The 12439-nt window shown below is 39.8% G+C and overlaps 1 protein-coding gene across 1 annotated transcript in view; it reads right to left on the bottom strand.

Annotated features, from left to right (window-relative positions):
- The window catches only part of NEDD1 (neural precursor cell expressed, developmentally down-regulated 1), a 39116-nt gene extending 27026 nt beyond the window's left edge, over positions 1-12090 (bottom strand). The window contains exons 1-4 of the mRNA XM_008051708.2: positions 11951-12090; positions 11223-11317; positions 7258-7374; positions 4009-4149 (exon numbers count right to left, since the gene is read on the bottom strand). Coding sequence (XP_008049899.1) covers positions 4009-4149; positions 7258-7374; positions 11223-11317; positions 11951-12086 — 489 coding nt within the window. The 5' untranslated portion in view covers positions 12087-12090. The remainder of the gene's footprint in view (positions 1-4008; positions 4150-7257; positions 7375-11222; positions 11318-11950) is intronic.
- Between the last annotated feature and the right edge of the window lie 349 nt (positions 12091-12439).

Genomic DNA, 12439 nt, shown 5'->3' on the forward strand with positions numbered 1-12439 from the left:
AAAAAAAAAAAAAAAAAAAAAAAAGACTGTGAAATAAGATGAAATGACTGAGTGTGTGCATAAGTTGCAATTCATTCAAAATAATCAAAGCTGTAAAAAATATTAAGCAAAGGCTGGGCACAGTGGCTCCAGCCTGTAATCCCAGCACTTCAGGAGGTCAAGATGGGAGGATTGCTTGTGCCCAGGAGTTTAAGACTCTCCTGGGCAAGTAAGTGAGATCCCATCTCTTTGAAAAAGTAAAGGAAAACTAACTGATAAAAACAAAACAAAAAACTATTAAAGTGAATTTCATAGAATTCCTAACTAAAACAATGTACAAATACTAACTGCATTTCTCTGTACAAGTCACAAAGAATTAAAAAATAAAATTTAATAACCAAAAATGTAATCTATAATATGCCATTAAAAAAAATCAGGGCAAATTCTTCAGGTCCCCTCCAGCTGTGGGAGCTTTTCTGTCCCCTCAATAAATCCTGCTTTCTCAAAAAAAAAGAAAAAAATCAAGTGCATAGTAATAAATCTACCAAAAGATATGATACTCCTATAGTAAAAACAACAAAATACTGCTGAGAAAAATTAAAGAAGGTGTATATAAATGAAAAGTTATACCATTTTCATGGAAGAATCAGCACTGTTAAAATAATAGTTCTTCCTAAATTGGTCCATAGATCCAATATAATCCAATTCAAAATCCAAGCAGATATTTTGGTAGAAAGAGGTAAGCTGATTCTAAAATTCAAATAAAAATGCAAAGGACCTAGAATAGTCAAAGCAGAGTTGGAAATACCAAAATTTACCATAAAACTACAAATATCAAAACATATTAGCAATAATCAAGTAGATCAATAAAACAAAACAGAATTTCTAGTAACTAACATACAGTTAGCAGTTCTGCAAGGAAGGCAGTGGAGACAGGTAGATCTTTGCAATAAATATTACTGGTACAATTAAATATCTTTGTGGAAAGCAGAATCCTACCTTACACCACGTACAAAAATTAATTTGAAATGGACCAAAACAGACATACATGAGAAAAATAAAACAATAAAGCTTCCAAAAGAAAACAAAGAATAGCAACTTCAAAATCTTGGGCAGGCAAGATTCTTCAAGAGGACACAAAAAGCAGCAACCATAAAAAAAGGTGCCATGCTAGACTTGACTTCATTAAACCTAAGAACTTCTGTTTATTTATTTATTTATTTAAAAAAGGAGAAGGAATGAAGAGAGTTAAAAAAAAAAAAAAAAAAAAAAGGCAGCCAAAGGACAAAGGAAGACGCATGCAGGATGTATATCTACAAAATGACTCTCTCTGGAATATATAAGGAGCTATACAAAATAAGAAAAACACAAATAATCCAATACAAAAATGGGCAACAGACTTGAACATTAACTTCACAAAAGAAGGCATATGAAAATGCACTCAGCATCATCCAACACAGAGAAATGCTAAGCAAAGCCTCAATAAGTCTCCACCACACAGCCATCAAAGTAGCAAAAACTGAGTAAGACAATCGAGGGAAGAGCAAAATCGTGGAGGGACTGGACCTCACATACATTGCAGGGAGAACCCTAACACGACACAAGCATTTTCGGCAGTTTCTCATAAAGCAAAACAATATGACTTCTCTGTGACCCGGCAATTCTACTCCCGGGTATTTACTCAAAAGAAACGAAAATACATATTCAAAAAAAAATGTGTCAGGAATACCCACAGTAGCTTTCTCATAATAGCTAAACCTGGATACATGCACACGCTCATCAACAATGAAGCTGAAAAACAGTGGCCCTCTAACATAGCTAAACACTGCACAGTGTGAACTACTACTCCATGCAACAAAGCCAGCATAATCGTGACTAAAAGAAGCCAGGCACGAGGCAGTGACTGGGAAGACTGAGCAGTTACACAGGTGTATGTCATGTACATAAACATCCATCAAGCTGTATGCTTAAGATCTGGGCACTTTATTATGTATTAAGTTAGACCTCAATGTTAGAAAATGTAAATATTTTACATATAATTAGGTCAAAAACATATTATAATCAAACATAATATGTTCAGGAATATTCCTTTATGTATGCTCTTAAGAAAATTCTCAGCAAGATACAATAAAAATCAAAGTATATGATATTATCTGGTCCAATTTTTATGTTAGTGGAAAGTCAGTCCAAAATTTATAAATTTAATACCCAAAAAAATGGAGTTGCTCTATTTCTTTAAAAAAGTAAGACATATGAACACTAGATATGATTTTTTTCACAACAGTTCTGAAGCCCATTGCCTAAATTTTGTCACCATTATCAAAATACAAATAAAGAACACGTTACAAAATGAAATAAAGGTTCTTACTCTTATGACAATATTAATAATACTCTAAAGAGCATCTCTGTGGCAAATCACTTATTTTCACCCATAAAATACAGAAAGTGAGATTACATCTAAAGGCTTTTTTTAAGTTCAAGGATTCTATGATCTGACAGTCAACTAATTTCAAACTCTGATAAGTTTCTCTAAGTGCCTTCCAAAACCAAAGTTAAGTCTTTTGCCCGGCATTCAAAGTCCTACCTCAGCACGATATTCACATTCACCCTTCTCCAAGCTTTCTCACACCGGCCCCACTTAACACCCATGCAGTTTTCTTTCTCCTTGTCTGTTCAGGTCATTTCCCCCCCGTAAGGCCTCCTTCTCCAGAGCTCTGGACGAGCTTGTTAAAGCCTTTCCGCCGCTCAGTGAATGCACACACCCACATACCTACTGAGCATCCTTCCGCCCCTCCCTGAATCCACCCATTCACAACCACGCCGAGCATCTTTCCGCCTCTCCATGAATCCACACACGTACTGAGCATCTTTTCCACGGATAAGGCACGAAGCTGAAATACAGAGTGAGGACACAGCAGCAGGCCAGCGTTCCGCCTGCAATGCAGACATGACATGAGCTGACTCGAATAGAAGTCAGAATTGAACAACAGGCAAAGAGGCAGTTTATACTATCAGAGTAAAAGCAGACACGATCCATTAAGCCTTAACCCCACTGAAACCCTTCCTCCTCTAATTTTCCCTATTTTACTTCCAGATAGCTTTCTCTCACCTGTTCTAAATCACCATAAGATTGTGTTATATCACCCACCCATAATGCCACTTAGTATGTGTATCTTTTATTACTTCTAATATGAAATATAAAACATATGAAACTTGAAAAAGACTTTTTCCTATACACTTTAAATATCCACAAATTCTCCCAACACTAAATAGAAACCATTCAAAGTAATGATTTAAAACTGCTGTCTAAAAGTGAAGCCCTCCCATATTTTATCTGATAATAGTTATATTCAAAGAATTACGATAAAAAGTAGGGATTAGAAGTAGTTACACCTCATCGGAAATTTCTGTGGAGAATTCTGTGGAAGTTAGCCAAGAGTTAGGTTCCTTGAGAAACTAATTGCATTTTTTAATAAGAGAAACAATTTAATTTTCCTTTTAAAAAGTGTCCCAAAATATTCCTGTATTAACCTGAAATATACAAGTAAGCGTTAATATTTTAACTATCATATACTGAAAACAACACACACACAAAATTCATTTGCCCTCTGCCTAAACATAATTATCCTGTGTCCATAAAACAGTATCTGTGAACATTAGCAACTGTCTTGAAGTTGACATAGTTTGAGTCATGCAACACTTCTGTAACAGAAATGGCACAGAAAGATTAACATCCATGTTTCAGGCTTAACCTATTAACAACTATTTGTATTTTGTTATACTATATATAGTTATATTCTAGGAGGACATGACTTCAACTGCATAATCAAGTTTACGTAAACAACATAAACGAGTATGAATTACCTTATTACCTGAATATTTTTATATACTACCATTATAAATAGCAGTATTTCAAGCAAGCTAAATGCAAATTTAAAATATTCAAATTTTTAAAAAATTTAAATTCAATGTCTTATGTAAAATAATTCAGAATCTATCCATTTTATTTTGAATAAGCCCATACTGTACCTGGCTACTTCCATGGCCAAAAGGAGTACTAGATAAATTAGTGGTTATACTGTGCAAAATAATTTCGCCACTAAGAGAGCCAGAAGCAATGTAGCAATCATTCCAATTGTAGGTTACACAGGTTACCTCGTCTTTATGATCCTGAAAGAGAGAAATGGAAGTAAATACACTGCCATCTGGCCTCCAAATAGCCCATTTTCATGTTTTTGTAAATACCAAATATTATGTATTTGTCAGTCTAACATTTGCTTCATCATTTTCCTCAAATCACTTTGAAAAATTACTCAAATGAGTAAGTACCTGATCAATACCAAGTCTTCTTAGGAAAGAGATTTATTTTTCACAACCCTAATAATGGCCCAGGTGCTCTAAAAAAAGACATTATGGAAAGGCATTACGTCTCCCTTAAAAAATTCGATTCTACTGACAAATAGCAGGTATTGCAAGTTATCAGGGGAGTCCCACCCTTGAGAGTATTACTGTTCAACTAAGAACACAGGACACTTAAATTACCTTGGAAACGGCAGGGTGAACACTAAGTGAACGGTAGAGCAAAGTGTCAGCGGAAAGAGAAGGAGCCACCACTTGAACTGAGTGACAGAGGGAAGCTTTGCGGAAGACACGATTTGAGTTCAGTCGTAAAACTAGGGGAAAGGAAAGAACTGACGGTGTGACACGGAGGCGCATCTGAGAGCACAGCAGCCCCACTCACTGAGCACCCACCAGTGCTGGGGCTACGCAGTCCCACTTACAAAGGAACTGTTGAGGCCACACGCCTGCCAAGTGGCAGGGCCAAGACTAATTCCACATCAGCCGAAAGCCCAGTCCCTCACTCTGCACCAGGTACCCCCATGTCCAATGAGTCCACTTTGAGGCAGCAAAACTGCTGGGTTTTGAACAAACTGAGGTCTCAAGGGCTACGCTTTCCCACATCAATTAACGATGCCGAGCAGGAGCACACGAAAGTGGCAAGGCCCAGGGGACAATGTTTCAGTCAGGTGCCTTAGCTCCAGAATATAAGCATACCAACCCCTGTACCACACAGAGCCATCAAATCTCAAGAACAGAAGCGCCAACGTTTCACTTAGAAGACAACTTTCTCAGTCCTTCTAGCATTTTTCAGAGACTTATTTACATTTTATACCGTTTCTAAAACAAACAAATGCCATGCTGAGGAAAACACGTCTGATGAGATGAAAGAGGAACAGCAGTCTCTGTGTGCATGGTTCCCACTTGGAAACTGAAGATGGTGGGGTCCAGTACGATTTCCATGACTTCGTAAAGAGGCAGGTGTCCCCCTGAGTTCAAATGTGGAAGAGCAGTCACCCAGCAAGACTCACTGAGCGCCAGAAATCCTGCCAGTCACCACGGAGAGGACTGCCAAGGCCCAAAGGCGAAAGGGGAGATTTCCTGCAGTGAGTCCAACACTCACTGACGGGAGGAACTCTGAGAACGTCAAATAATGAGGACAGAGAAACTATCTGGGATGACTGGGAAACTGAGGATGGAAGAGGAGGACAACTCTGCCATGCAGGGCGAGGCGAGCGAAGCCCTGAGGACGAGGGACAATGTGTGCCACCCCCGGCTACCACGCTCTTTTCCACCCTGCCAGGGACTTCCTTTCTCAACAGGGTTGATTCACCTGGTTCGTACTCGGGAGACCAGACAGTGAATGCCACCCAGCTGGAATGTCATCTCTGCCGTTGCGAGCTGTTTGACACAGAACAAGTTCTTTACTATCTGACTCCATCTGTTCACAGCAATAGTATGACCTGCTTTGAAGAGTTTGAATAAGCAGTCTCAGCATCTCTAAGCACACTGGTTGGCATATCAAATAATTCTAACTCTTCTCATTATTGGCAACTTTTCAATTACCCATTTTTTCCATAGCAAAGATTTTAGAGTTAAAACTCTTGAAGATTAGCTAAATCTAAAATAATGAACTTCCGAAGGCAATAATCATACAACAATTATAGGATTATATTCCAACGTAGCTAAGAGAAAACGATTCTTCTATATACCATTTCACTAGTAAGAATTAACCAGATGACAAGACATAGAACAAAATGATAACGATGTCTGGTTCTTGCTACAAAATAATCTGGAGATGGGAAAATTAGAGAACAGGGGAGGGCACAGATAACACTGGCCATAAATTAATTACCATGCTGTCCAAGGATGAGCACCTGGGTGATGGGTGGAAAAAAGTTCTTTACGTATGCATGTGTCTATAGAGATATAAACATTTTAAAAACTTTTCATATTAAAAATTTTTAAAGGCTAAAATTAAAAATAATTTTAAAGATCAATTGCTAAATATTAAAAGGACAGAATAATAAAAAGCAGAATTCAAAAAAAAATCATAATCAAAGACTTTCTTGTAATGGATATTTTTATTTTCTGAAACTGCAGAAAGCTATTAAAGAAACATTAATTGCAAATAGTAAATAGGTTTAGAAAATATTTCATTACCAAGTTAAAAGTACATACACACAAAAATAACACAAATAGCAGCAGCCACATATTCTACAGAACAAGAAGCCAAATCCCCAAATCTGATTATTAGATTGAATTCTGTCGACCCAAAATCACGCCCATGTTTTCCAAAATGCCTTTTAAAAAGATCCCTGATGACAACAAACCACACTTGAGAAAAAAAATGAAGAAAACAGTTCACTCAAGGATAGTACTAAATGAAAAAGAAGAAAAACATCTTAAGCATTGATAATAAGCATTAATGTTATACATGGAAGAAAAAAGACAAACAAAGTTTTTGACTAAACAGCATCTTTCTTTCCTAACAAATCTTACTTCAGTTGGGCTCAGCGGCTCACACCTGTAGTCACAGCACTTTAGGAAGGTGAGATGGAAAGATTACTTGAACCCGGAAGTTCAAGAACAGCCTGAACAACATAGTAAGATCCTGTCTCTACCAAAAAAAAAAAAAGTCAAAAAATCAGGTGGGCATGGTGGTGCACACCTGTAGTCCCAGCCACTCAGGATGCTGAGGCAGGAGGATGGCCTAAGGCTAGGAGATTGAAGCTGCAGTGCGCCGTGAGCATGCCACTGCAGTCCAGCTTGGGTGACAGGGTGAGACCTTCACTCAAAAAAATAAAAACCTTACCTCAATTCCAAAGTATCTTATTTTTATCATAAAAGAGCAAAAGTAAAAGAAAAATTTGGTAACTACTGCAAACTCATTGTAAGATAACCATTTTTTTGGTAAAGATTTTTTTTTTAATTGCTTACCTTAAGAGATCGATGAATTCTTTTTGATTTTAAATCCCAAATATTAACAGTGTTATTTAGGCCTCCACTGACCAAATACATAGACGTAGAATTTAAATTGACACATGTCTGCTTTTGCTATTAAAACAGAGAGAGAGAGAGAGTTACCTTAATTTAACAGAGGTCTAAAGTAAGCATGTGGTAAATACATGTTAAGTTAAATGCTGTAAAATGTTAATCTCATACTGAAGAGTCGCTTCTCATCATCTTTTGCATGGATTCAATAGCCTATAAGGGATCAAAAGGCTTCAAGGAAATCAAACAGATTTGTGTTCACGTCCACAGACTGGTGACGACAGAGGGGCCTGGAAAATGATGGCAAGTCTTGGTCTCCCCCAGGCCAGCGGGCCCTTTGTGTCTCCATAAGACCTGCTCTCATACCTCCTCAGAACAACCTCAGTTAAAACCAATCCCCAGCAAGCGACTGTGGAGAATGTCTCATGTAGAGCCCTCATCTTACAGACAGGGCAAGGTTTTTTTTTTCTTTTGGGTGACTCCATACCATCTTATTTTTTTATTTTTTTAATTTAACTTTTAAATTTTTTATTTTAAAGATGTGGGGTACAATTCAGGGTTAGGTATACAAATATCCATTCTGCAGGTACCCTTGACAGGGTAAGATTTTTAAAGAGTTCGAGATACTTGCCCTGAGATCCCTCAGACACCGTGTCATCAAAACCGACCACACACTCTTCCCCACCTCTGAGTAAAGGCACTGCCCACCCAGCTTCTCAAGACCAAAAACCCAGACTCACCCCTGACTCTGCTCTCCCTCCCCAGCAACCCACCAGTCAGCTCCACGACTCCCACAAGGGCTCTCTTCATCGAAGCTGTGACGAGCACTAATCCAAGTCTTGCCGAGCCAAGAACAGCAGCTTCCTAACTGCTTTCTCTGCTTCCTTTCCTGCTTTCTCACATCCATTCCCTTTCTGACCTTTATGATTAAGGTGGACTTTAAAAATGCAATGGCTTCTAATCACATGGAGAATAAACTCCAAACCTATTACCTTGGCCTTCAAAGCCCAACTTTAGGTGGGCCCTGACAGCCACAGCTCTTACCATCCTCCTCTTCAGCCACTAACTCTCCAATCATACTGAACTTGCATTCCGATATTTGCCTTAAGCCTTCTACACAGCTACTCTCTCTGCCTGACAAGCTCAACTCCTCGAGCCTTGGCCCGATGGCTTTCTCTGGTCAACAGACGTCAACTTAAATGCCACGTCTTTCGAGACCTCCACGGGCCACCCAAAGTAAGTTGCCATTGCAATGTCTTACTGTAGTTCTCTGCCGAACAACTCATCTGTAACTGGGCATTTATGTTTACTGGTTTATTGGCAATCTCCCACCAGAATGTCAGTTTCATTAGCACAAAAACCATATCCATGCTCAATAAATATTTATTAAATAAATGTCTAAAAACATCGAGGTTACCAAGTTCTTCTCACATGAGTATCTGTGAGTGTCACCATCTGGTAGTGTCACCACTAACTTTGCTACAAGGAACACAACACTGCATGTTTTCTTCCTACTTAACTTTTAGATGCTCTATGAAGTTATGTTAACTGTTCTTACCTCCAGTTGAATGCCATGACAAAAAAGTGAAATGAAGTGCAAAGGGGACATTTTATGACTTAGTTAAAAGTTAAATGGCAAGCAATGCAGATTCAGGCAAATCACCGCAGCTTTCTGAGCCTGTGTTACTTCATCTGAGAAATGAAGAGGGAAGACAAGATCTACTGTTCTCACCTTGAGAGTTCCTGCATCTCAAAAATCTCAGAACCACCCTTTTTGCTCAAAGGAGATTCTTGAAAGGATGCAAATGATCTTCTTCCCCTTCCCCATCCACCACCATACAACCCAAGGTATCTTCTAGCTCTGAAATTCTGATCCAAAGTTTCGACTACTCCATGTAAAAATAGCCGGAGGCACATTACATCAACGTTTCAGTCTCGCTGATATAATCCTCTGAAGAAATCATTCTAGGAATTGACTTGTCTAAGAAGACTAATAATAAGATTTAGAATCTGATTCTCACTGCAAATCAGGACAGTTTGCTATGAATTATCAAAACAATCTTTAAGAAAGTAGCCAGGGACAGTGCCTGCCAAACAGTAATATATTGGGTTTCCAATTATCACAACAGCTATATTCTTAAAGGCTCAAAACAAAACTTACATTTATAGCCAGTATGTTATTTACAAATGTAACTAATGAACTTAATATTAGAAATTATGTGGTCATTACAGGAATCCTGTACCCTCAAGACACAAGGCAACAGATGCAATTTTTAAAAGCCAAAAATAATAGCTGGTCAAATCTCTGGTTATTTAGTAGCCTACCATATCCATTATAAATACTGTTAACGCTAATCGGTCCACTTCAAATAGGTAAAACACAAAATCAAAGAAAATAAACATGAACTTAAAGTTCTACTCCAAAAGTAATTTTAAAATAAATGGTATCATAACTTATTTTCCCAGGCAGAAAAGGCCCCACAAAAGAGCATGAGTAAGAGGACTTAGATCCTATGAAGAGCCTATAGCACATTAATATGTTACAAGAAATTACTAATAAAAGCTAAAAACTCATGTTTGCAAATATTTTTATATGTTAAAATATATTCAAAACTCAAACTCAAATGATCTCATTTATCCACCTGAATTATGATATAGTTTCTTAACTGTGGGAAAGTAGGTTAAGAATTATAGCAACTATTTTCAAATATTCACAAAACCCTTAGAATTGCATCACAATTTTGGATATCATGTTATTTTTGTGCTTAAAAAAAAAACACTGATTCTAAGGCATAATGCATAAAAGTAGAAGCCGAAATTGTTTTAATGTCAGCAATAAATTTGAAAAATGTTTGTTGACCACCTTAGATGGGATCCAAAGATCCAGAGAAGACAGAGCTGCCTCTTATCAACCAGGGACACTCTCTGCCTTGGTTTCACTTGTGTCAGTTCAAGAAGACAGAGCGCCTACATTCCATTTCCGCCCTTAGCAGGTGTTCCCTCTGACCTGGTCACAACATCTTTGGGTCAAAACTAAGATTCAGGCCATTCCCACCAGAGACTTGTGGAGGAGGACTGAAAAAAATCATGCGTCCTCTTTAAGTTAGTTGAGTTTATATCCTATCGTCCTGCTGTCTCCTTTCTAGTTGACCTACCTCACCTCTTTCAGTGTGCAAAACTGCAACTCCTAACGATTTAGGATCTGCTATGCAAACTTCGAAACTCAAAAAATAACAAGCTACTAACTACTCATACCTTTTAATTTAAACCTTATGCTACTTGAGAAATAGCTTTCAAGGAGTGTGTGTGACTGGAAATGAAGAAGCCAGCATTATCCTCAGTCAGAGGAATTAATCTATAAAACAAAAGGATAAGGAAACAACATGCAGTAAGAGTTTCCTTTAAGTTCGCTAGAACCTAAGCTTGCTTTGACAAAGCCGCCTGCTCACGGCGAGCGTGGCGGAGGCGGGGCAGGCCCCCAGGATGAGGTGGGCAGAATGTGAGGCAAAGGACCAGCAGCGGAGATGGGTCTTCTGCTGGAGGTCCTGAGCCCAGGTCACAGAGGCAGTGCTGCGTGAGCAGGGCTCAGACGGTCAGGTCAACCTAGTGATGCAGGTGGGTCATTCTCCCAGGACAGGCAGCACGGGGCCCTCCTCCAGAAAGGAAATGGAGAAGGCAAGCGCCTCCCTAGCAAAGTCCAAGTCCTCAACGGGGCCCTCAGATCCAACATGATTTACCCTAAAGACACTTCAGTTAGCACACAGACCTCACTCGTCCTCACGTGTTCCTGCATCATGCTGAGCTTAGGTTAAGAATGCGGCTTCTACGTTTAGTTGCAAGCACCAAAATAAACAAGTAATCGCCACTCAAGCAAAACTAAGATTTTAAAAAGTTGAAAGAAAATCACTTACCCCTTCAGCGAGTTCTAGAAGTGGAACAGGTTTACATTTGCAACTTGAGACCACGATTTTGTCGCCACTGGAGGAGGCGGACACTAGAAAGTTGTCTGAACTGGGAGTTATGGAGCATCCAACAAGCACCTGGAGCACCAGACCATGACCACAGGAGTGCAGCTACGAAGCAGACCCTCAGGAGACAAGCCGCGACGGGGGCTCCGGGTCCGCTCCAGCGCCAGCGACTCACTTGCTACTGGGACCACTCTCTGCTGCCACCGCAGGGAAGAAGCAGCCTCTGTCTGTCCCATCTCTTTTTTTTTTTGAGTTGGAGTCTCACTCTGTCGCCCAGACTGGAGTGCAGGGGCCGCTCCCCGCCACCGCAGCCTCGACCTGCTGGGCTCCGGCGATCCTTCCGCCTCAGCCTTCCCAGTAGCCGGAATTACAGGCGCGTGCTACCACGCCCGGCTGATTTTTTGATTTATTGTAGAGATGAGGTCTCACTGCCCAGGCGGGTCTCGAACCCGCAGGCTCAGGCAATCTGCTCACCTCAGCCTCCCAAAGGCGCGGGATTACAGGCTGAGCCACCGAGCCCGGCTGATACACTGTTTTTTAAACTACTATTTCATATTACTAACTTTAGTAGCAATGCAAAATATATTTTCCCATATGGATCATATTCAAAAGTTTCATTGACACTGGTTGCTTAACCTAATAAAAAGTAGTTATGTGTTTTCAAAGGATACTGTTACTGCTCCAGCATACTGAGCTGATTCCATGTGGCGATGTGTGGGGGTTGAACTTATCCACCAAGGTCATAGATGAAGCATCCCATATTTTAATATCATCTCCTGCTGAAGCAAACCTGAGGTTTTCCTGCATGACTGCACCTACAAATATTTTAAAACAATGTACGTATAAAGCAATTAAGGTCAGACACATACAAGTTAAAATTATGCACTTAATTTAAAACACTTTTGCCCCAAAGGACACTCACCAGAGCTGAGGTGATCTCTCTAACACATAAAACAGATCACGTGCTCTTAGTGGACCCTCCAACGGCCCCACCGCAGCTATACTGAAGTCCAACCTCCTCAGCCTACCTTCCAGGAGGCCCCTCGCGACTGTCCTCCGGCTTATCCCAAGGGCCCCCAGCCTCGGGCACACAGGCCCGCTTTCCGTCCCGTGTCCCTTAGTGTCACCATGGGCTGCCCCTTCCTGGAGTGTGCACCCGT

This window comes from Carlito syrichta, unplaced genomic scaffold, assembly GCF_000164805.1.
Source record: "Carlito syrichta isolate Samal-C Ts95f unplaced genomic scaffold, Tarsius_syrichta-2.0.1 Scaffold67297, whole genome shotgun sequence".
NCBI lineage: Eukaryota > Metazoa > Chordata > Mammalia > Primates > Tarsiidae > Carlito > Carlito syrichta.